The 25,244-nt window shown below is 41.0% G+C and overlaps 3 protein-coding genes across 4 annotated transcripts; all 3 read right to left on the reverse strand.

Annotated features, from left to right (window-relative positions):
- Window positions 1-206: 206 nt before the first annotated feature.
- faxcb (failed axon connections homolog, metaxin like GST domain containing b) lies at window positions 207-10,703 on the reverse strand. Its single transcript, XM_026941302.3, has 6 exons — window positions 9,596-10,703; window positions 6,384-6,516; window positions 5,291-5,487; window positions 4,298-4,503; window positions 4,059-4,175; window positions 207-2,389 (listed from the first exon to the last, which is right to left on the reverse strand). The coding sequence occupies exons 1-6, from the start codon at window positions 9,706-9,708 to the stop codon at window positions 2,124-2,126; spliced, it is 1,032 nt and encodes a 343-aa protein (XP_026797103.3). The 5' UTR covers window positions 9,709-10,703; the 3' UTR covers window positions 207-2,123.
- Window positions 10,704-10,842: 139 nt separating this feature from the next.
- Window positions 10,843-14,211, reverse strand: coq3 (coenzyme Q3 methyltransferase). The gene is made up of 6 exons (XM_026941238.3): window positions 13,933-14,211; window positions 13,471-13,623; window positions 13,042-13,141; window positions 12,678-12,926; window positions 12,207-12,366; window positions 10,843-11,430 (listed from the first exon to the last, which is right to left on the reverse strand). Exons 1-6 carry the CDS (start codon window positions 14,106-14,108, stop codon window positions 11,282-11,284), a joined length of 987 nt encoding a protein of 328 aa, XP_026797039.3. The 5' UTR covers window positions 14,109-14,211; the 3' UTR covers window positions 10,843-11,281.
- Window positions 14,212-17,055: 2,844 nt separating this feature from the next.
- Window positions 17,056-24,952, reverse strand: pnisr (PNN-interacting serine/arginine-rich protein). 2 transcript variants are annotated; one of them, XM_026941174.3, is made up of 12 exons: window positions 24,867-24,952; window positions 23,134-23,244; window positions 22,870-23,040; window positions 22,218-22,456; window positions 21,861-22,011; window positions 21,444-21,634; window positions 20,985-21,113; window positions 20,711-20,810; window positions 20,157-20,210; window positions 19,177-19,353; window positions 17,703-18,615; window positions 17,056-17,397 (listed from the first exon to the last, which is right to left on the reverse strand). In XM_026941174.3, exons 2-12 carry the CDS (start codon window positions 23,219-23,221, stop codon window positions 17,367-17,369), a joined length of 2,244 nt encoding a protein of 747 aa, XP_026796975.2. In that variant the 5' UTR covers window positions 23,222-23,244; window positions 24,867-24,952; the 3' UTR covers window positions 17,056-17,366. The 2 variants fall into 2 exon arrangements, with proteins under 2 accessions (XP_026796975.2, XP_026796976.2); XM_026941175.3 differs by lacking the exon at window positions 20,157-20,210.
- Between the last annotated feature and the right edge of the window lie 292 nt (window positions 24,953-25,244).

The following is a 25,244-nucleotide window of genomic DNA, read 5'->3' on the forward strand; positions in this document are numbered from 1 at the left end:
TATAGAAAGCATCCTACGCTTGTGTCGATGAGGATGTTAGAGACCAGTCCATGGTTCTTGAGCTTCTTCAGGAAATAGAGTTTCTAGTGGGCAGACCATACGATTGCGTCTAGAGAAATCCTTCAAAGTTTCAGATAGAAGGATTTCTGTTTCCGGATAGGTTCCAAGTACCAACTTCTCCCTGTCTGAGGACATACAACAAACAATCCATGGGGAATTTCTTTTATTTACAATGTAGAGAAAATTAGGCAGAGCGAACAGTGTGTGTGTGAACGTAGAGACAAGTGAGGAAGACATTTAAAATCTTCTGCCTGTTATTATTCGTGTTTCAAATTATCATTACAAATGTTGTGAATTTCTGTTACAATATAAACTACTGTATTTCCATCAGCTACCGCTGAGCACCAGCCACACACACACACACACACACACAGAGAGTCAGAGAAAGACCACAAAACACACCCAATATCAGTGCACTTCTTATCAGCAGCTCGCCATCTTGAAAAATGTGCAAAATGATTCAGCCAAATAATAATAATAATAATAATAATAATAATAATCACATTATACCCAACCAATAAATAAATAAATAAATGCATAGATATATGATATATAAATAAACGTATGTTCTGGAGTTGAGTCTAGGTAACCAATTAACTGCACATGGAGGTAAGATGATTATAATCCTGCTTCTCAAGCCACTCACACTTCACTTTTTGACTCTTATGGTACTTGAAATAATTAATTAATAATTGAATAATTAGAAAGTTTGTATATTCAGCTTCAAGTTTGAGAATAATTTCTAGGTCTCTAGTTCAAGGTACTACTGTGAGTTGATTACTAGCAAGCTAGCAAACTACAAACAATTAAAAACACACACACACACACACACACACACACACAAAGATATTTGTGCATCTAATAGAACTGAACTTCAGCTGCCTTAAAGTGGAAAATGGAGTGAAGTATGTGAGAAAATAATTTAATATGAAGCGACAAAGTACATCGGTGGCTTAGTCCGTTAGGGGCTCGATTCCTGCCTCCATCCTGTGTGTGTGGAGTTTTGTTCTCCCTGTGCTTCAGGGGTTTTCTCCGGGTGCTTCAGTTTCCTCCCCCAGTCCAAAGACATGTGTTGTAGGTGTTGATTGGCATTTCCAAATTGTTCGTAGTGTGTAAATATGTGTGATTGTGCCCTGCGATGTGTTGGCACCCCGTCCAGAGTGTCCCCCGCCTTGTGCCCCGAGTTCCCTGGGATAGGCTCCAGGCTCCCTGTGACCCTGTGTTGGATAAGCGCTATGGAAAATGGATGGATGGATGGATGGATGTTGACAAAGTACATTCTATACTTTTCTACATTAAAGCCTGTATTGAAAAGCAGAACATGAGGAGAATGAGCGCCATCTTGTGGTTCCAAAAAGGAACTCCAATGCTGAACAATTCAAACACACTTTCTCTCTCTCTCTCTTTGTGTGTGTGTGTGTGTGTTAGATGGAAAGTTGCAGTTATATAAACTTTAACCACAATTCTATTATCTATTACAGCTACAGGGTAATGACAGACAGGACACACATTTTTACAATCGATCAACCAACCAACCAATCAGTTTAAAAATCCATACATTCATACATACATAAGTCTAATAAATAATCGGTTCTGGGATAAAATCTTTTTGTCCTTGACAGAAAAGATCTGTGATGTGAGACCTGGGAAACATATGCACAACTTGTGAGGGAAAAAAAAAAAAAAAAACACTTCTTCAACAAGTATCAGTTGTCCAATATGTACAGCATCTCAGTCCACAGTCTGAGTGAATGAATTGTATTCAGGAAATCCTGGCACACACACACACACACACACACACATATATACACAGCCCACTGTGTTTGAATTACAGGTTGCCATTATAGTGATTTAAAATGTCACCTTTTGTTTTTGGTTATTTACTCGGCCTTCACAGAAGAGTTTCAACCCTGATGCTTTAATTTAGAAAAAAAACAAAACATTATGACATGCACACCACACACACACACACACACACACACACACAAAGCTCTGGTATGAATTGCATGTATGTCTCAGGAACTCTCAGTGCAAAAATTCTGCTCCTGTAAAATGAATGTCATTCAAGCTTTGACCTTGACGTCCGATTGGTCCACCTCGAAGTCGGAGTCGGAGAGCGAGCGTCCCGAGCGGTCTGTGTCTGGTGAATGTTTGTTTGAAAGAGTGTGTGTGTCCACTTCGTCCAGCGTGTCAGCGCAGGAGAACAGTCCGTGTTGTGTAGGAGCGTCCATGTATGTCTCTGAAAACAAATCCTCATAATCTAGCACCCACTCGGGCCAGAACTCGCGCCGGATCCGCTCGCAGTATCGCGCCAGGTTCGGCAGCTCACCTGAGAACAGGCAACATAAACATTAGTCCTGAGAACCTCCATGTGACAGAAGAGTACATTCTAAAGTCTAAACTCTACATTATAAAAGCCTATAGAGCAGAACTGGTGCCAGAAACAGAGCGAGGGAGACAGGTAGGGATTGACAGAAAGACAGACAGATTGATAAATAGACAGACAAACAGAAACCTAGCCAGATAGATGAATAGACTGACAGAAAGTGAGAGAGAGAGAGAGAGAGAGAGAGAGAGATAAACATATCTAACACTATTATTTTATGCCACATAACTAAACTATGTAGTCACATGATACTGTATTTAGTGCACATCATTGTCTGGTGTAGGGAGTAGTGAGCATTGTGGCATTTGAAACACAGCCCAGTGGAAATGCGCAGGATAAACATTCTACAAATCATTTTTTTCTTTCAAGAGAAAAGCAAGAAACAGGCTGTGATGGGATTAAATGCTAGAAATATAACAGATAAACGATGTATACTTGGTCATTACACTGCAATTATGTGTTTAGTGCTATTTCATGTTTTTAAAGGAAAAGTCCACCCTGAAACACATTAAACATGTTTATATTGAAATGTTTGCGATGTGTTTAATGTTTCCCGTGCTAATTTATTGGTTGGTGATGTATTCCCGTTATTCCCGTCAGAAGATTGTCATGGTGTGCCGTGTTGATAATGTTAGAGCAGTCACAATGATGTTTAATAGGAGAAAAAAAAAATCAACAAGCTTAAACATAATGGTCAGGTTTCTCTGTTAGCTTCTCAAAACAAAACAGAACAAGCTTCGTTTCTCACAAACTTTTTTCCAGAGATGTTCAATGTCATACTAATGAGAAATCCGGCATACTAATAATGAAGACTCAGGCTAGTTAGTGATCTTTAGTGAGATGACGAGTGCGATGGCATTGATGGTTTAAACTTATTAGCATGAAAGCTGAAGCTTTGGATGCTGATCTGTTTGAGCAGAGTGTACAGATGAGGAAATGAGTAACCTAGACAGATTAAAGGACTAAAGCGCTGCCGCATCGCTCTCTTTAGATAGAGATAAAGCGGGGGGAAAATCTCATTGCACCACTATCATCAGGTAGTTGAATGGCATTGTGGGTAATGTGCTTGATGGCAACATTTCGGTTAGTTAATGGAATCATAACAGATCGATTGTTGGAAATTTTCTTGGTGGAGCTGAGGGATAATGATATCCAACATGACAGCGCATCCTATCAGGTGATATTACGTAAGTTACTTAACATCAACGTTTGTTGGTATTAGAATGATTCTGTGAGAATGGTAAGGTTCTGGGGGTACCGGAAATTTCTTTTGAAATGATATTATTTAAGATGGCGGATTGTATTTCTTAAAGTTATTAAGGGCCTTAATTTGTATTAAATTGTATGTAATTACGGCTTTAATAAGTATTATAATTATTAATTCATTATTCATTATTACTATTATTGCTTAAACACTTTTGTAATGATACCATGTGATTTTCAGTGAGTTTAAACCTGAGTTTAGTGATTTTGCAAATAAACAACGGAAAAAAATCATGGTCTTGCACAATTTACAGAAAGCTGTGATGTGTATAAAGCCTGTGAATTTTCAAATATTCCTCATAGGGACATTGTTTGTGTGTGTGTGTGTGTGTGTGTGTGTGTTGTTAACCTTTAATGAGTTGCTCTGGTCTGGATCCCGGTAGTGTCCACATAGCCTGAGCAAGATGTCCAAACACTGCAGCATCCACGCTGGACACTTTAGAGCCCATGATGTACTTCTTATCTCCTAACAGACACACAAACACACATATACTACTGACAGTACACACTTGCTACAAAAAAACAACATGATGAGATGAGACTATCCATATGCAACACACACACACACACACTCAGCATGTGTCTCACCCAGCAGCGTGGAGAGAGTGCGCAGGTCTCTCTCTAGCAGTGTGTGGATGAGGTGTGTGTTGAAGCGGCCAATGCCATGGCAGTACATCTCCCTCTTCACCAGGCTGCCATTCAGCTCACACACACTCCACTGCAGCAGCTCACACACACCCAGCATGTGGCGAGTCTTCTCCACGTTCTCCACCCACTGACAGTATGCTAACGTCCTGCACACACACACACACACACACACACAGACAGGGCATTCAGGGTCTGAGTCATTCAGCTTATAGTCCTGAAGCCTTCAGTCTTAAATAGATGAGGAAGTGTCCTTCCTGACTGACGTACATCGGCAACACAATCCAGGGTTCATTACAGTGAGTTCCATTACAGTTATTTATAGCCCTACAACTCATACACACACAAAGACACACACTCCATCTACTCCATCTACGCACACACACACACACACACACACACACACACACACTGCAACAGACCTGAATCATAAATAACTGAATCAATAGCAGGATGGTGTCGAGCATCCGGTCGAGGACAGAGCAGAGAAAGTGAAAGACGTACGATAGAACACTATGGAGCTACACTAAATTATTGCAGTGATGATGGATCACGTTTTCGTTAAAACAATAACTAGTCATACATTTTTCCATTTGGGACAGCAGTCCAGTATGAACACTAACTAGGCATGAACTAGTGTGTTTGGGATGGAACCTTAAAATGGCTGAAATTCTAGTAGAAACGTGTCCAAGAGCTCAAAAGAGCAAAAGTGGCCGTGCTCTCTGGGTGGGAGGGACGGAATTATTCTCTCCCCTGTCAATCACAGCAACACTGACCAATTCAATCATGTATGCAGAAGAGGGCAGATAGAGGGCAGATCCTCTGGGTTCCCTGTGATGTAGCATGAGCAGCAGTTTGAAAAGATCTCTCAGAGGAGCTACATGTTAACCTTCACCTTCCCCAGTTGGCAGCTGTTGTGTACTACACTGTACTCACCAGTGTAAATGTTCCTCCACCATTTTAGTGATGGTGTGAGTGATGGCCTTATCCTCCGCACTCAGACTCTTATTGAGACTCGTGCCCAGCTTCTTCTCCAGAAACTCGATGATAAACTCCGTCCCAGACACACGTTCGTGGTTGTACTCGATCCATGGCATCGTGCCCTGAGCAGAGAGACGGCCGTCGAAGTAAGTCTGCACAGATACGAGGAAAAGGAGAGACAAGTTTATGCTAAAATGCTGCATCAGATATGCAACAACAGCACACAAATAACACACTGTGATATTAATGCACATGAACTATCCAGGGGCTGTATGTCTGTCCATCCTGTCTACCCACAAATATATTCCGCTCCAAAAGTATTGGAACAGCAAGGCCAGTTCTTTTGTTTTTCCTATACACTCAGGACATTTGGGTTGGAGATCAACAGATGAATATGGGACAATAGATCAGAATTTCAGCTTTCGTTTCCTGATATTTACATCTAGATGTGTTAAAGAATTTAAAACATGACAGCTTTGGTGGCAGACCACCCAATCTTTAGGTCAGCAAAAGTATAGAAAAAGAACGCCCTGTTCAAAATCTGGTTGTTAGTACACCAGTGGTTTCTTTCTTTTTCAGAACATTACAAACTGTTCTTCTGTATTGACTATGCTCAATGCTTGTGCAATGGCTCTGATTGATTTTCCCTCTTTTCTCAGCTTCAAAATGGCTTGCTTTTCTCCCATAGACAGCTCTCTGGTCTTCATGTTGGTTTATCCTTTTAAACAACAAATGCAGCCTTCACAGGCAAAACTCAGGGCTCAAACCAAGAGTAGACATTCAGAGCTATTAAATGTTTAAACAGTCAATCTAACAGAGCTTACCTGGGCAACAGGAAAAACCTGTCAGTCACTTGTTCCAATATTTTTGTTTACTCGAAATATGGGTGGCCTCAAACAAAGCAAAAACAAAAGAATTGGCCTTGCTGTTCCAATACTTTTTGAGGGGACTGTAGATAGCTATCTATATGTCTATCTGGCTGCCTGTCTGTTCACGGTGAAATGGCTCTCAACACTCCAGTAACATTAAGGTGTGTGTGAACGTGTACCTGATATGGAAGGTCCACCATTCTCAGGTAGGTCTCTATCTTCAGGCAGAACGGATAAAGACTCGGAGAGAGAACCGGTCGGGAGAACTGGTGGAGGATGATGGCGTCTGTAGAGTCGAGTTCCTGCTCCTTCCTGCAAAACGCACTCTGTTTTAATTCCTGTTCGGGTTGGACTAGTTTTACATGGGGGATGTGGTAATTATTACTAGAATATCTCTGGGATTTTAAGCGTATTTCTGTGGAAGGTGTGAATAATAAAATGGCCAGTGAGTGCAGATACAGGCAAGTGTGCAGGATAAGCACATTATATATTCAGACTATCAGGTTTTTATTCATCATTTCCCAGCAGAAAGGTGACTCAGTTGGCTGTAGTCATGACGTCACCAGCACTTCTTTTCTCCCGTCCATCAATCAGAGAAAAAACCCAGCTCCCTATTGGCTTTGCTCCGAAACAGAGCTTGAATGCAATCCAAATGATTCATACATCTCTCTAGTGTGGTGATACATCTCGATGCTGTAGCGGTAGCTTCAGCCTCTCTATTAATTCATAACATCATTACACAGGCAAAAGCAGTAAAACAGAGAACCTCGTCGATAATGTCCACATGAATCATTTAAACAGAACATTTACTTTGTTATCTGCTATATGAAAAGAAGGGAGATTTTCATACTGATATGCAACAGTGAGCCTGAATGTCTATCTATATTAATTAAAGACTTTTTTTTTTTTTTAATAAAATGATACTTCATTTTGAACTTGAAACATTTAGAAGAAATTCAGTTTCAGATTTCTTTTCAAAACACAAAATTCAGATCATTCATTCATCTTCAGCAAGTGCTTTATGCTAGTCAGGGATGTGGTGGATGTGAATCTGGAGCTAATCCGAATTCTAGATCAGACACCAGTCCATCGCAAGGCACTGTTCACCCAGACTCACACCTAGAGGCAATTTAACAGAGCCAACCCATGTACTGGTATATTTTTAGTCAGTAGGAGGAATCTGGAGAACCAGAAGGAAAATGCGCACGGACATGGGGGAGAACGTGCGAAACAGCAACCCAGACAGTGTCTCAGTGTCTCATTCCCATAAAATTCAATTTCATTTCAAAATTTGATTACAGATGGTTGGATACAAACGCAAAATAATAACATTCACATTCAGATTTCTATTCCAATTTCTAATGGTATGATTCTAACTCTATGGAAGTATTCTCATATTGTATTTGCAATTGCATTTTCTATTTGTGGACACGTACATTGTGGCATCATTCAAATAAAAAAATGCAAATCGCATATTACCATTTGTATTTTCCTTTACACGAATGTACAATGTCTACCAGATTTCAAATGGAAAAGCAAAGTCCATTTGCAATTGCATTTCCTGTGTCTTACGAGTTATGACTCTGTCATATCGAAATAGCAATAGCAATTACCGTTTGCGATTTTACTTCCTCAGCGTGGCGTATGGCGCCTGCCAAAATCCAAATGGAATCGCAATTAACTTTGCATTTGCATTTCTGATGCCTTGCACAGAAATCTGTCCATCAGTGTTGGGGGTGGGAGTGATACTTTGGCAGGCTCCATACAAGACACTGAGGAAGTGAAATCGCAAACGGGGTACGACAGGGTCATAACTCATAAGACACAGGAAATGCAATTGCAAATGGACATGGCTTTTCCATCTGAAATCTGGCAGACATTGTACGTTCGTGTAAACGAAAATACAAACGGTAATACGCGATTGAATTATGTCACAATTTATGCGTCCACAAATAGAAAATGCAACTGCAAATACAATTTTCAATTAGTTTTGAAAATAGTCTGAAAAATACTTCCATAGAGTTAGAATCATGCCATTAGACACCTGAATTGAAATCTGAATGTGAATGTTATTATTTTGCATTTGTATCCTACCGTCTGTAATCAAATTAAAAGAAATTGAATTTTGTGGGACTGAGACACTGAGACATTGTCTAGGTTGCTGTTTCGCATGTTCTCCCCCATATCCATGTGCATTTTCCTTCTGGTTCTCCAGTTTCCTCCCACTGACTAAAAACACACCAGTACATGGATTGGCTCTGTTAAATTGCCTCTAGGTGTGAGTCTGGGTGAACGGTGACTTGCGATGGACCTGCGTCAGATCTGGAATTCGGACTGGCTCCAGATCCACATCCACCACATCCCTGACTAGAATCTGTATAAAGCACTTACTGAAGATGAATGAATGACTTAAAATTTTGTGTTGTGAAAAAAAAATCTGGAATGGAATTTCTTTTAAATGTTTCAAGTTCAAAAGGAAGTATCATCTTCTTATTTACTATCATTTGAAAATAGTGCAGAAAATACTTCCATGTAACTCCAGAGTAATAATAACAGTGTGATTGAATGGAGATGTGTGTGTCGCTGTCCACAGTGCTGAAATCACTGCAGCACCAAATCACTGCTGTTTACTGCATATATATATATACACACACACACACACACACACATATACACATATACATAAACATCTAATCAATTCCTGTGGTTATGATTTAAGATATTTATATTTAGTCTCACAGATTTATCCCTCAAATCCCAGGTTATTCCTCTTCAACTCAACTGACAGCTTTTATTTTAGTCATTGATGAGCTGATACTTGAAGAGAAGGTCAATGTAAACACCAAGTAGCTCTGATGAGTAGGATAATGGCTTTAAAGTGCTTTTATCAGCAAGTCATTTCAAAGTATTGAACAATCACAAGATGGTGCTTTTGTTTGTTTTTTTCCAACAGGATATACTGCTGATTTATTATTATAAGTGCCATAATAAAACACTCAAATCTCTCTCTCTCACTCTGTGTGTGTTTGTGTGTGAGTGTGTGTGTGTGTGTGTGTGTGTGTGTGTGGGCTGAATCCTGAATGGCTCTCTACTCCCACTGTATATAAACAGAATCTATTGTACACTGTATGTATAATGGATCATAACATTATTACTACTACAGACAATTATGGCACTATGTTACTGTTAACTATTATAGATATATAAATATTATATATCTGTTTTTATTTTATAATAGCTCAGAGAAATATCAATATTTTAGCACTGAGAATAAAAAATAACTCTCCTAGCCTTATAAGGCTCCCTTAGATTGTTTTAGGATACCACATAACAGCACAAATAATATGCAAAAATATAAATATATATAAAAAAATGAATAAAGTCCTCGTACTTGATGGATAGCAGCTCGTAGAAGAGATAAGCAGCAGCAGCGAGCAGCGCTCCTCCGCTCACATACAGGGTTTTCCTCCACCAGGAGTCGGACACCCAGGCCGCAATCATCATCCGGCCACTTTCCTGAGGACGCACGCCGACTCTCAGAGCACCAAAGCCCGCAGGACAGAGTGCGGCTCTCGCCCTGATGCAGCACCACCGAGCGAAAGTCCGCGAGCCGCAGCAGCAGCAGCATTCCCCCGCTTCCTCCTGGATTCCCTCTTAGTCTTCATTGATGGAAATAAATTAATAAATGATATATTAATAGCTGCTGTTAGTCTTCATGGCAAAAAAAACAAAAAAACAACCGAAGGTGAATGTGACACCATCTGGAAGTCTCTTCCTGCACTGAACACCATTACAGCAGCATCCTCCGGGGAACCGTGGGCTGTATCCCAAATTGCACCCTCCTCCCTTCTCCCTAAACACTCCCTGCACTGCGTAACGTAGGGTACGAGCTAGCATGGATACAGTTATTTTGACAGGAATTTTTTCTCTATAGGAATAGACCTATTTATCCTATAGACATATGTTAGGTATTCATTCACAGGAAGTAGAAATACATTTTTTCCTTCTTCTTTAGTGCTTGCATAAGTATTCACCCCCCCTTCAACCTTTCCACATTTTGTAGTATTACATCCTGGAACTAAAATGGACTTAACTGGGATTATACTGTATGTCATCGAAAAAAATCGCCCATAATGTTACAGCCCATAAATATTAAATAAATATTAGAGTTCCTTGAAGACATACCTAAACAAAAAGCATCACGAAGAACAAGGAGCTATTGAAATAAATCCTGGACAAAGTTCTGGAAAAATATTGATCAGGATTTAGATCTTAAAGAAAAGATCCCAAACTTTCCCACAGAGCACAGTTAAATCCATTATTTAAAAAAGGAAAGAAAGTGGCACTAGCATGACTCCACCAAAAAAGAAGCAACAAAGAGGCAACAAATTTAAATCTCAACATGATGCTGCCACCACCATGTTTCTAGCTTTCTACTGAAATAATCACAAGTGGCACAATGCACCAAAATACTTTTTAATCACAACTGATTTGAAAGTACAAACAATATTATTAACCACATAATATAGTGTATTATGAGCAACTCTTTAACTCAATTTAAACCATAGTTCAAACAAACTGAAATGAATTCTCTTTACCCTAAATGTAACTGATCAGCGAAGACATTCTTAGTGTCTGTTTGATTTTTTTTTTTATTTTGCATTGGAGCTATCAAACTAAGGTGAGACGTTCAGACTTACAGCTTAATTTACTATAAGTCTAGTAGGCCTTAGACTTGTTTTTGACACTGTATGATAAAATGCTGTCTATCAAAATGGACCAAAGGATATAGTCGAGATTTTAAAAAAAATGGTTGTGTTCACACAAGCATTAGAATCAGAAGTGTTAAGGTGTAAAGGTTAATTGTTCATGTAACTACATAGCTGTATAATGATTGATTTGTATAGTTAATTTAATGACTTATTGTGATATTTTATCACATTAAATCATGTCTTGAGGCTAGTGGATTTTTACATGTATTTCTGTTTCTCTGTATGTATTATATCTATATTATGATCTGCAGTATCCTGTATTAAAAACCTCCACTGAGAAACTCTATATTGATTCAAATAAAAGTCTAATCCTCAGCGGGGGTCTGATGTGGTTGCTCCTCCTTCTGTTTGATGGCGTGCAGCGCGTAATTCACAGCTGTACTCTGCTGCCAACTCCAACATCTGGAAAGAGGGTTATACAGCATTCCTCGGACAGACTGGACACTAATTCCAGCTGAAAAAAAGAGACAGGTTGAAACAGAGAAAGAGAGAGGGAAAAAAACAGATTAGTGTGCTACACAGTGCTTGTTAGGGAATTAGGAAGTAGGGACCAGACAGCCATTTGGAACACAGTGCAAGTGTAAGGCTTTTTTCATACTGTTAGGAGGAAATATGTGCTTATATAAAAAAAAATAAATAAAATAAGGCTCCATGTGACCATAACAGTGCTGTTATTGATTTTGTTGATCGTACCAGCTAATTAGCTAAATAATCGATCAAAAATCAGACTCATTTCTCTTTGTGTTCCATGTTGAAATTGCTCCGATTCAATAAATCTTCCTTATATTTACTTACTAACAAAAAGTAAGGGAAGCATTTGCCCTGTCGTCGGGAGATCGCGAGTTCGAACCCTGAAGACGTCACAGCCATCTGTGACCAAGAGTCCAAGTGAGTAAACCTAGCCGTGGTTTCTGGGTAACCGAGACGGCATTACTCTCTCTCCCCTGTCAATCAGAGCGACAGTAACCAATCACAGCCATGTGTGAGCTCTTGTATGTGAAAGAGTGCGGATAGCGCTTTCCTTCGAGTGTGTTACGCTGCCAAAAAAGGTCTAGTAGCAGTGAAAGCAGCCTAAGCTGATCTAGAATGTTCCAGGCTTTATAATGGAATGAGTAGAGTTGTAGAATACAACCCTATACTGCAGAATTTACACTTTCTATTCTAATGTGCTCTGTGTTAATGCACTACACAGTTCTCCAGTGTGTGTATGTGTGTATGAGTGAGACTCACAAGACTCCAGCAGTGTCTCTAGCTCCACTGGGCTGATGAACTTGTCCCACTCGTGTGTCCCTCTTGGTATGATACGTAGCACCTGCTCAGCCATCACGATTCCCAAGATGTAGGACAGCTGAGTCCGGCTGATACTGGTGACGAAGAGAGACCCACCTGGCTGGAGACACACACACAAATACACACACAAGCAGAGCTCAGTATGGCCTGAGAAGCATCCCTGGGTCAGCGAGTGAACTTGCGAATATCATCTGGAACGCTATTCCAGAGTTTAAGGGTGATAAAAAAAGAAAAATCTACCACCAGCTGAGCTGCAATTGATTGTAGGAATCAATCAATCAATCAATGCCTTAGCATTATATATACATTATACTACATCTTATATTTACATAAGTAAAGCTAGTACTTAAATGTGACTGGCTGATCGAATCTGAATCAAGAACACTTGTTTGAGTGAAGTGTGAGCGTTACCTTCAGCATGCGGTAGCAGCAGTGGACGAAGGTGTCGAGATCTGCCAGGTGTTCGAGCACTTCCGAGGCCACGATCGCATCGAATGCTTCTTCGTTTCCCTCTTCCTCAGTAAGCTCTTCCATGGTGCATGCGCGATACCGTACCCGTTCTCTGAGCGCAGGATCGAGGGACGAGTGCATCTCCGCTGTCCGCACACTCACCTCCACCGGGTCAATACCCAACACCTCTGCACCCATCCGCCCTAAGGGCTGACGGAGCGAGGAATCAAAATGTAATGGAAATGGAATGTGAGAGAGAATGAGAAAACCTGAGTTTGGTTAAAAAGCTGCTGGTGGTGTGGGAGGTAAAGATAAGATGAGGTACCTCGGTGAGCAGACCTCCACCACAGCCCACATCCAGTATCCTGAGCCCAGCCAGGGGGCGACCCAGCTTACCCCCACCATGCACAGTCAACAGGTTATCACTGGAGGTCAAAGACCAGAAGAAAGGAAACCTTGTTTCTGTGGTTTATCATAAGACTAATTTAATAAATGGCATATAATTTCTAAGGAATAAAACACCTGAGGGCATGCTGTTATAGAAAAATAATCAACAAAGCGGTGGTTTGATGTAGATGCAAAGAGACGTTACGTTTACCAGCCTGAAGTTGATTATTTTTCTATAACAGCAGGTCCTGGAGCATTTTATTCCTCTTATATCACAGGGATCAACCAATTATTGCCATTTTTAATGTATTAAAAATGGCACATCATACATTTTACCAGAATATTTGTGTGGTATTTGTGTACTGACCGGATGAAGGGCACTCTTAGCTCATTCATGGCATGGAGAGGTGCACATTCACCTTGAATGTCCCACCATTTAGTGGCCAGAACCTGGAACTTCCTGACTTCAGCCGGGTCCAGAGTGCTGGACGAGACATGACGGACACTGTAGATATGGACACTAGAAGAAAAAGGGGTATGTTCATCACTCCATAAACTTTCATCATTATCACTAGAAACTTTATTTCAGACTACTCTGCATATGAGAAATTGAGGTTTATTCATGACAAGGAAATATGAATCAACTAATGACTATCCACTGCAGTTTAATGTAATAAAATCAATATATAATTCAACTGAAAAATAAAAATCAACAGCATAGGTAATCATAAACAATGTTTTGATCTGTATTAAACCTGATCTCTGATAAGTGTTTAATAAAGTTAAACCCATAAGAAATATTCGCATTAACTGTAACTGACTCTCTCACCCTCTTGACTTGCCCTCAGAGTGTGTCTGCTGTTTATGTCCCGTCCAGCTGCTGTGGGAGCGCTTCAGCACCGCACACTGACATTCATTTGGGTATTTTATCACAGGTATCGGCCATTTTAATCTAGACTTGATAAATACAAAGCCAGCAAGACGTACAGATTTCTTGGAAAACATAACTGCGAGTTATTTAATCTCACATTTCACGATACATTGCATTTACTTCAATGTGACCGCTCAGGTCCGTCTCCGAATTCCGTCGGGAGGAAACCGAGCAGTGTAAAACAGGTTCCGGTGCTCAACTCTATAAATTTATTTAAATAAAAATACAGTTTTTAAAAAAATAAATAAATAAAATAATAATAATAATAATAATAATAATAATAGTTCGGAATAAAACCATATACATATAATTTCCCACACTTTCCTCAAAAATAGTTAAGCAATTATGCTAACTGTAGTTTAAACCCATTCGTGGGAAAATGTGTATAGTCTGTCAGTTATATTAAAATTATAGAAACTACGGCGGCGGCCATTTTGAATCCAGAATCCTTTCATTTATTTACTTTAAAACGACATTTTTAGGGACTTATTCGTGTTTTATTAAATTGTTAAAGTGGTAATCCCTAACTAAATAGCAACCTCCTGTGGAAGTTTGGATTATTGCGTTGAAACTGTAAGAATATAAGAACAGACAGAAATGAGGTCTGTGAGGAAATTCCATGTTTTCTTCGAGCCCTAGCTCCACAGCTTTTATACCTGAAACAGCGTTTATACCTGAAGTTTGGGCAAACTGTGAACAACTCTGAGGAGAGAGCCGGGCAGTATTCCCAACTCGTTTCAGGGGAAGGTGTAGTGCATGCTCAAGAGGTGCTAGAAGTCACCAGATGACGCCATATGCTGATTTGCATATTCATTAAACCGCCACGCTCACTTGCATATCAGAATGGGTTACATGAAGATTTTCTGAATAAGCTACTTACAGAATTTTATAGTTTTATCGGAATAGAAAATAGAAAAATAGGATTATAATTTAAATCTTTGGTCATGGTGTGTGTGTGTGTGTGTGTGTGTGTATATATATATATATATACACACACACACACACACACACACACACCATGACCAAAGATTTAAATTATAATCCTATTTTTCTATTTTCTATTCCGATAAAACTATAAAATTCTGTAAGTAGCTTATTCAGAAAATCTTCATGTAACCCATTCTGATATGCATATATATATATATATATTCATATAGCCTTTAAGAACAACTTTGACAAAAGAAGAACATTTTGAAATCATTCTCATGGCTGGATCGGGAAGCTCTCGCAAGGTTGAGATGGACATGCAATTAAATGCATAACACCAAATGTTCATTGTGAGTGGGAGAGGCGACTCTTGTGTGTGTTTACAAAGAAATGGCAATCATATAGAGGATGTTTTATAAGTTACATTTTGCTAAAAAAGTGTTAATTTCTCCTATGTATGGAGAATTTTGGGTCACCCTGTATTCCATCCACCCGTCCTCTGTACCACTTATCCTACACAGGGTCACAGGGAGCCTATACCAGGAGACTCAGGGCACAAGGCACTGTGATGGGTGCCAACCCATTGCAGGGCACAATCGCACACACTCTACAGACAATTTCGAAATGCCAATCAGTCTATGACGTCTATCTTTGGACTGGGGGAGGAAACTGGAGTACCCGTAGGAAACCCCTGAAGCCCAGGGAGGACATGCAAGGCAAATGTAAATAACCACTAAGCCACCGTGCCCCCACATTCTGTATTACAATAGACAAAAACAAGCAGTGTTAATGAGCAGCTGGGAAACGGACATGAAGGAAAACAATTACTAATGGAATAACTCACATTTATTATTTGTTAATATCACCAGGAAGCAACAACAAAGAAGTGCACAAGTGGAACAAAGAATGGTGATCAGTGATTGGTTGTTGTGAAACAAAGGTGATCGGTCACTGGGAACATCTTGCAGAACTCGGTCAGGTTTTACACACAGTTGGTGAGATGACCAATCCTGCACTCTTAACCCATATGACATAAGCTGGAGAGCCATTACAAGTGCAGGACGGTTACTAACATCTGCTCAAAAAGTCACTAGATTTGTCACTAGTTTCCATTTTGAAATACAGCTGCTAAAGTCAGTTAAAAAGTGGGACAAAGATCAAGTGACAAAGTCACAAAATTGGAAACACTGGATCTGGGACACTGCAACGGGGTGCTAGGGTCTGACCGATTTTAATAACAGGGTACTACCAATGTAATTATATTTAATCAACAGCAATTAAAACATTAAAATGCCATCATAAATTATGTACCAATTTCATTTCACAAAGAAACTGAAAATTGTCCTAAATATTTAAACATGAACATAATCTGAAGAATATTAGGGGAAACAGCACCTCAGTGTCAGTGACTAACACACTGCCAACTATATTAATTCTATGAATACTATTAATACTGAATTTGCTTCTCATTTAAACTTTGCTATACTTGATACAGTCAAATGTTACTGAATTTTAAAAAAAAAGAAAGAAATGAATTGTACAACTTTGGGTGTGGGTGGCATGGTGGTGCAGCATCACAGTTCCAGGGTGTTTGATCCTGAGCTCGAGTTTGTCTGTGTGGAGTTTCTGTGCATGTCCTCCATGTCCATATGGGTTTCCTCTGGGTTCTTTGGTTTCCTCACACGTTCCAAAAAGTATGTTGGTAGGTATATTTGCTACACTACACTAGGTGTGAATGAGTGTGTGAATGTGTGTGCGCCCTTATAATGGATTGGCTTCCCATTCAAACTTTGTATGTTAGTGACTGTCATCAGTTTATCTCCATCCTGATCAACAAGCCTCATTCAGAGATCAACAAGCCCCCATTCTCCTAGAGCAAATCAGATTGCAACCTTCAAGATTCAGAAGGTTGTTGCCAGAAAAGTTATATATAAAAAAAAATCCAACAAAAAGACATACTCCCTGTATCCTGTGGGAGGAGCATCCAAGGCTGAGACATTAACCTATCACAGGTGTCTGTTAGCTCATGTATAAATTAGAGAGTTAGTTCTAGACTGGAAAAAATGGGTAATAAGAAAAACACGAAGCTCAAGCTGAACAGAAAAAAAAGCATTCTTATTTTATTGGACACTTTACATTAGATGAATTCTCTCCCTCGTCTCGAGGGCTTTAAAATGTTACAGCTTCGAGATCCTATATCAACTACTAATGCTGAGTCTTTCATAATACAAGGCCAAAATAACCTTTTTGTTCAAAACGTTTCATATCACAGACATCGCTTAAAAATGAACACATATTTACAGTGTGGGTTTGAGTGCAGAGTTCACCTACAACGCTGCCTCCATAACGAGACACGCCCCTTAAACTCATGGAATTTTAAAATAAGTGAGAAAGCGCAGGAATCCTCAGCGCCTGCGACGGCTCGGGGAGTTCGACCTGCGGAGAAACGGAACACACACGGAGGGAAGGTCAGTGTTATCTCACTCTCACACTCGCACAGTCACACCTCACAGCTTGTAGCATCAACACAAAACAGAACAAGAAGCAGGGTTAAATGTACAATGGCTCAGTACAACATGGATTACTGCTCTATGTCTTGAAAATCTATTTTAAAAAATAGATAAAATAGGTAGAAGTGCATGTGCAGAATTAAAGAGTTAAATTACATTAATGCAATGTTACACATCACAGACATGGATTAATATATGAAAAAAAGGAAAAAGGATAAAAATGGATACTACCTTGATCGCGATTTAGACTTGTGTTTGCGGCTTGCCTTCTTACCAGACTTGTGCGATTTTTCCGTTGACCTTGATCGACTACGTTTGTTTTTTTTAGACTTTTTGCCTTTGCTAACCTCGGGGGACGGGGATCTGCTGGAGTCAGAGTCCGAGTACTTCCTGTTTGATTTGGTCAAACTCTTTCTACTAGACCTGCTGTCCTGTCGGGAAATGGTGTCGCTCTCTCGCCGCTTCTTCTTCGATCTGCTCTCCTCCTCTCTGGCTGAGCTAGCATCCCTCTCTCTTTCTCGTTCCCTTTCTCGCTCTCTTTCCCTCTCCTTTTCCTTTTCCCTTTCCTTCTCTCTTGCCTTTTGCTTGTCTTTCTTTTTCTCTAGCTCCTTGTCTCTTTTCTTCTTCTCCTTCTCACGGCTTGGGCTCCTCTCTTTCCTCCTCTCTCTGTCTCTGCTTCTCGTTCTCTTCCTTCGACTGTGGCTGCGGCTGCGACTGCGCCGTCTATCACGGCTGCGACTGCGCTTCCTGTAGCGAGCAGAGCTCCGGTCTCGACTGCTCCGTCTCCTCTCCCTGTCACCGCGCTCTGAATGATTCCTGCGGGAACTCCGACTGCGGCTGCGACTGCGCCTGCGATTCCCACGTGAAGCTGAGCGACTGCGCCGCCTCTTCCTGCGCGGAGAGGAAGAACGGGACGAAGAGGAAGAGGACGTGGAGGAGGAAGATGATGACACAGAAGAGGAGGAAGACGAGCTGGAGGAGGAAGTGCGGCTGCGGCGTGACCCTGAATGCTTGACCTCACTAACCTCTGACCTCTGGCCTGACTCTACCTCCCTATCCTTAACTTCCTGTTTGTGTTTGGAATCTGACTGCTCTTCCTCATGACTCTCTCTCTCCCTTTCTCTGCTCCCTAGGCCTGGGGGTTCTGGAAAAACACAGACACACACAGACACACTTTATGACATACAGAAGAATGGCTAAAACATTTAGTTAAGGGTTTAAGGGGCAAACAGACAGGCTGGTGGTTAAAGGGGCAAACAGACAGGCTGGTGGTTAAAGGGGAGGATGAAGTGGCTGGAGGTTAAAGGGGCAAACAGAGAGTCCGGTGGTTAAAGGGGCAAACAGAGAGTCCGGTGGTTAAAGGGGCAAACAGAGAGTCCGGTGGTTAGAGGGGCAAACAGAGAGTCCGGTGGTTAAAGGGGCAAACAGAGAGTCCGGTGGTTAAAGGGGCAAACAGAGAGTCCGGTGGTTAAAGGGGCAAACAGAGAGTCCGGTGGTTAAAGGGGCAAACAGAGAGTCCGGTGGTTAAAGGGGCAAACAGAGAGTCCGATGGTTAAAGGGGCAAACAGAGAGTCCGATGGTTAAAGGGGCAAACAGAGAGTCCGATAGTTAAAGGGGCAAACAGAGAGGCTGGAGGTTAAACGGGCCGACATAGTGACCAGGGGGTTAAAGGGTTCGACATGAAGCGTGTGTGAACATTGCATACCTGGGTTAGTAATAACATGCTCCTCCAGCTCCTGTCTTTCCTGCTCCTTGCGCCGGAACGCGTCCTGTTTCTGACGAATCCGGTGCCGCAGCTCCTCTTCATCCGTATCAGACGAGTCCGAGCCCTTCACGCTACGCTCATCCTCACTCTCGTCTGATCCGTATGCCCCAAGGCCGCCTGCAGCCATAAAATCATTTATTATTTTTTTTCAAAAATCACAGAAAAATAATTACAGCCTGTCACTCTCCCTGAACCACACATGCACGCGCACACACCATATTTTCATGTTTTCCACAAATGAGCAGCAACAAGAGTAAAGGCTAAATATCAAAAACCAATCTTGCCTACGAGAACATGAGTTACACACACACACACACACATTTAGCCATAAACTCAACGAATCTGTCGGTCCATTCTGACAGCTTACACTTGTTTTTTGGTTTGAAGACAGATGTGTTTAACTCGCGCTAACATTCGCGTGTGAGATTAGCATGAATGTTGCATTACTATTACATTAGTGTAACGTTAGCATGAGGTTAGCATGACATCGACGTGAAGGTGTTAGCGTGATGTCTGAGTGAGGACAACTGTACGTTAAGTAACATTAGCATAAGGTTGACATGAGATTAGCTTGAAGTTATCATTAATGTGTTTTGCTGATAGAGCAGATATTTAAAAAGAACTTTCTCTCTCTCTCTCTCACACACACCCCCCCTTCTCTAATGTGGCCTTCTGGGTAATGAAGCATGCTCTTAATTACTTAGCAAACAGTTTATTAACCTCATGTGTCAACTCTAATGTTAATATACTGAAAAGCAAGCACATGACTGCTTAATAATCTGCTATTTATATAATAATAACAATAAAAAAAAATTTTTTTTTTTAAAAAAGCGTGACAATAAGTTATGCCTATCTAGATACCCCCCTCCCCTAACCCTGTCCTTTGACCCCTGACCCCGTCTGAGGAAGTGTGCACTTACCGAGGGAGGAGAGAGAAGCCAGTGCACTGGACTGTGCCAGCTGTTTTGCAGGAGCTTTGATTCACATCAACAACAGGAACAACATGTTAAAACACAAAGCCACCATTTTCTCTCTCAAAGCCTCTAGACAGGAGGGTACACTGATAATGCAATATTGACAAGCGCTGCCTTGGCAAGAACAAAATAAAACAAAACAAAACAAAACAAAAAATGGAGAGAAGAAGAGGGTTAACAAACACACATACACAGAGCAGTAGAGGGAGAGAACCAATCTGTACTAGTGAAGTGTGTCTCTGGAAAAAGACGTCCATTAGTAACAGGTCTTGCAGTTTTTTGTTTTTTTTTTGTCCTTCTGCTTTCTTTTTTCTTTTTTTTTTTTTTTTTGCATTTGCAGAGAATGGCTGATGTTATAAACATTAAATCAGCTCATCTATGTTAGGTTTTCACATTTGGGAAATCAAACAGTGCGTAAGGCTGTGTGAGCAACTGCGTCTTTCTTTCATTGCTAAAGTGGAAGGCACGGCTGTATGGGCAGAAGAGGAGAGGACTCAGACCTTTGCTGGCTTTGCGATGCGTCTCCAAGGCGACGCGGACGATTTCTTCATTCGTCACCTCGAGCAGAACTTCGGTCAGAAGCGTTTTGGTCAGCAGCATCTGTGTGACATGACGAGATGACCACATGAAGTATACTCTAGCGATACCATACTGCAAGTACCTGCCAATACTGTCTATAATTACAGTAAGTTTAAATTAAAGTTATGAATATTAGGTTTAATACAAGCCTAGCCCGTGTGTGTGTGTGTGTGTGTGTGTGTGTGTGGAGCTGACCAGCTGAAACTCTCGCTCCTCTTCCGTCATTTCCGGTTCGCTCTGCTCCTCATGTACAGGAGATGGGATTTTCACCACAACGCCTTCCTCTGCGTCTTCACCTTCCTCGCCATCCTCATCATCACTGTCCTGTAACACGAATAAAACACACTTGCATCTATTAAACAAAATTGGAGACCAATCAAACAGAGATTCACTTAATTTAATGCAAATTAGCTAGATTAGGTAATCAGAAAGGAGTCAGTGTTTAGCGTCTGTGTGTCCTCTCTCAGGCTTTAGCAGAACTGATTGATGTATCATGCTAATCGCTGATAAGAAAGTCACCCAACAGGCTGTGCCAACTCTGACGCAGGTCACAGTAGTGTTTGGGACACGCCCACCATCTGGATCAGGATTTCATAAGCACGCTAGGTATAGAGCACTGTGTGGTGAATAGGGTGTGGTCCAGGACACACTTACAAACTTGCTCTTGCGTGGCAGCCGAACTCCGTCTCCCTCCTCCTCTGCTGCATCGTTGTCTTTTTCCTCGTGAGCCATTTCTGCACGCTCTTTCTCCATCCTCTCCTTCTCCAGCTTCTTCTGCTTCTCTCGGTCCATTTTCTCGAGGCCTTCTCGAATCCATGCAGGCAGAGTGCGCCTTTTCACGGCATCTGAGTTAGAGATTGAGAGCAAAACATCAGGGACGAACAGCTGCTGCTGTCTCTGATAAACAGCATTTAATTGCATTTATGTATTAAAAAGCTGATATTAACATTATACAGGAGTATAACAATGCAAGTGAATTTACATCGAATTCAATGTTTTATAATTAAGGTTTTAGAATCATAGTAATACGTGTGTATATGCGTGTGTGCGCGTATGTGTGTAAAACCTTACCGATAACCGGTGCTTCTGTTTTGATGCCCATCTGCCCGGGCGATCTGGGTTGGTCTGGTCTGAATCCCGGCATCCTGTCTCGCCTGTTCTGGGGGCCATCGGGCCAAAACGGTGGGGGAAACCCAGTGCCAGTGGGTCCGAATGCTCCGTGCTGCACAAAAACCAACAATTTCCATAAGATATAAGATAATAATAATAATAATAATGACTAACACCGAATGCCTAATAATGGTAGCTTAATTTATAGTCAACAGATTCCACTCCACATTTATCACAAGTAATAACATTAATTCGAAACTTAATATCAATATAAAGGGTTTTTATCTTTTATATGCCTGCGTTAAATCTGAGTCGTACCTGATAATCGAACTGGTTGACTGCCATCGGAGCGACGGGGTAGTGTCCCGGCCCGCTGTTGAACCCGTGACTGTTCTGGCTGAAGACGTGATGCGGGTCGCTGGTGAACTCGACGCTGTCCTGACTGTTACTGTCCTCGGATGGATTCACGATGTCCATTGGCGCTGGAGCTGGAGGAATCCACGTCTGATCTGTGGGAGGCGGCGGAGGAGGAGGAGGCTGGCTGTGCATCCCCCACTCTATACAGGAGCAACAGTTAAAGAGAAAAATAACATCAGCAAACATCATGAAGGTGTGCCAAGTGTCATGGATGGCAATGGACATCTGATATATACAAACACTTCCCCTCTGTCCATTAGCTAAAGACAAGTGTTTAATGAATGTCTTCTAAAGACTAAAGCTTACTTAACATATTTGGCAGTGAATAAAATCACAAATCCTAACTCTTTCACACTGAAGTGATACAACAGAGCCACTCAGTTTTTTGTTTTTTTTTGGCAACCTGTAAGTGTTAAGTGTAAGTGTTTCTGACCACTTACAGGTACAGACGCAAAAGTATAGTGGGCGGGGCTTTACGGCAAGATAGACATGAGCTTAACCTTATGCAAATGAGAAGTAAAGTCATGTGGTGACTGGCAATGCGTCTGCCTACCCGGCTGCCACATCCTGTTGAAGCTGGAGTCATTCTGAAAGTTTGAGTGATTGTTATGAGTGTCGAGTCCTGCAGCGTCCTGTCCGTTAGGCGGCTGCTGCTCCATCACGGTGCCACTCGACTCCTTCTGCGCGATCCATGCCTGAGCTAAAGCGGCCCAGTCCACCTGACCTGCGACACACACAGTTGGGAGATTCCATGAGACAGTCCCATGCTACGGTTGCCTGGAAACCTTCCTGACTTTCACGAGAGAAACAAATCTACCTGGATCTTGCTGATGCTGGAACGACTGCATCCACTGCTGCTGACTCAGAGGCCATTGTTGCCAGGGCTGCCCTCCCTGGTCCCACATCTCCGATCTTCAACACACTCAGCCTTCGCAAAAACAAACAGAAAATTAACACCAGTGTAAATAATCCACACACGCCAACCATGCAGCTAATCTCAACCACTCTTGTTGAGATGGTTTCCCATTACATGACCTTTGGCTTGTGTTAGATAAAGGGGGGAAAAAAATAACAACAAAAGCAAGTTGGGGCAATTAGGAGAATTTAGAGAACAACTCAGCAGCTGTGAACAGAAGTGGATAAAGAAGATTTCAAACCTTAACACACACAGTTTGGTCAGACTGCTTTAATTGTGAGACTTCAAAATTTCACCAAATACACACACACAGTACTGTGCAAAAGTCTTACGCACCTTTTTTTTTTTTTTTTTTTAGTACAAACCTTGTTATAGATTTTTATTTTATGACTTCTACATTATTGATTCAGTACAAAAACATTTTAGATTTCCAAACATTAGTTTTCCAGCACAAAATTAAATGTTCCAGAAAAATGCATGTTATGTATGTTAGTAAAGAAAGCAGTATATTACATATGAGTCCACTTTTCAAACAAAAAAAACATATGCTGCACAAATAAGAAGCAAACGTGACAGTCAAAGTCAACAGAAGAGCTGTGGCTGATTCTGGAAGATGCTCAGTAACACTTACAGCTCATTTCCTCATAAAACTGCACACATTGTACCTGAGACTGCTATTTATTTTTAAAGCAAAGAGTCGTCACACCAAATATTGACTTTATTTCATTTATTACTGTTTACTGCTCTTTGTAGTATTTTTTAAATGTAGAAACATTTAATTTCATTATTTTTGAAGGCATCTTTGCTCTACAGCATTTCTTTGCCTAAGACTTTTGCACAGTACTGTGTGTGTGTGTGTGTGTGTGTGTGTGTGTGTGTGTGTGTGTATATATATATATATATATATATATATATATATATACACACACACACACACACGCACACACATCATGCACACCTAATAAGAAATAATTATGTACAATGTATTTTTAACTATTTTAATCATGTAACAATGTATTTGAAATGCTAGTCGATGTTAATGACAAACAATATGATAAGATCCGATTACTTGCTTTCCCTAAATGCAGCATTCAGAGCTAGTGTTTATGTTTAAATTTAAGGAGTAAGACACTGGACACTATCTGCACACCACTGATCAGGGATCAGTCTGACCTGAGGCTTGAGGCTCTGTGTATGAGCCTGAAGCGTGTGAGAGGAAGATGCTGAACATTACCGCTTCATCACAACACTCCACACTTGGGCTGAATAAGCTAAAGCTGGCATCTCTGTCAGCTAGCCAAGCGAGCTGCGACACATTTAATATCTGAGCTAGGAGCTATTCTCCGCTAATTAAAGCTACAACCGCAGTCATGAACTTATTCGCTAACAGGAAGTGCAAACTAAATGATATTAAACGTTACACTGAGTTCTAATAAACGCGTTATGCAGCGCTGCTATGCTAATGCTAGGCCTCAGGATGAACACACGCATACATTAAAGTAAAATATCACCTCCTGACACACACCGACGCCAATAACCCGCATTTTATAATCTGCTTACAGATATTCTAAAAATATAACCAGTTATTGTTATATAATGTTTGCATTTTTGCAAGCTCCGGTGCACTCCCCTACCTCTGATGCGGCCTGCACAGAAAATGGCGATTACTTAATAACCCGGAAGTGCTTTGCGCTGAGCGACCCGGATGTGTTTGAATGGCATCGCGCCCGCACGAGCGTGACCAATCAGAGAATATCATTTCATCCGGGAACTTTAGTTTTACACCCTTAGCTACCTAGCTATTTAACAAGTTACGTTTAATGTTTGGTTAGTTAACTAAGCACAGCGGAAAACTAGTGAAGTATTTATTTATTTATTTATTTACATTTTTGCCCCAATAAACGCAGAAAAATCTCTCTAAAGGAAGCCGCGGCTTCTCCAGACAAGCTAGCTTGCTGGTTAATAAACAGCAGGTGTATATGGGACTTGTAGTTTCTAAGACCAACTGTATA

This window comes from Pangasianodon hypophthalmus, chromosome 21, assembly GCF_027358585.1.
Source record: "Pangasianodon hypophthalmus isolate fPanHyp1 chromosome 21, fPanHyp1.pri, whole genome shotgun sequence".
Taxonomy (NCBI): Eukaryota; Metazoa; Chordata; class Actinopteri; order Siluriformes; family Pangasiidae; genus Pangasianodon; species Pangasianodon hypophthalmus.

Bases quoted from the DNA above. Each gene is read 5' to 3' on its own strand.
- pnisr (XM_026941174.3), bottom strand. From the start codon at position 23,221: ATGTGGGACCAGGGAGGGCAGCCCTGGCAACAATGGCCTCTGAGTCAG. The intron at 21,114-21,443 runs GTAAGTGTGTCC...TTCGTGTTACAG, and splicing joins TGCCACGCAAGAGCAAGTTT to GACAGTGATGATGAGGATGG. The intron at 18,616-19,176 runs GTATGCAATGTT...GTGTTTTTCCAG, and splicing joins GCATGTTATTACTAACCCAG to AACCCCCAGGCCTAGGGAGC.
- coq3 (XM_026941238.3), bottom strand. From the start codon at position 14,108: ATGTTTTCCAAGAAATCTGTACGTCTTGCTGGCTTTGTATTTATCAAG. The intron at 12,367-12,677 runs GTAACGCTCACA...GTGTGTCTCCAG, and splicing joins GCTGCTACCGCATGCTGAAG to CCAGGTGGGTCTCTCTTCGT. The intron at 11,431-12,206 runs GTGAGTCTCACT...TCTTTTTTTCAG, and splicing joins AGAGACACTGCTGGAGTCTT to CTGGAATTAGTGTCCAGTCT.
- faxcb (XM_026941302.3), bottom strand. From the start codon at position 9,708: ATGATGATTGCGGCCTGGGTGTCCGACTCCTGGTGGAGGAAAACCCTG. The intron at 5,488-6,383 runs GTACACGTTCAC...GTATCTGTGCAG, and splicing joins TGGTGGACCTTCCATATCAG to ACTTACTTCGACGGCCGTCT. The intron at 4,504-5,290 runs GTGAGTACAGTG...GTGTGTGTGCAG, and splicing joins GTGGAGGAACATTTACACTG to GACGTTAGCATACTGTCAGT.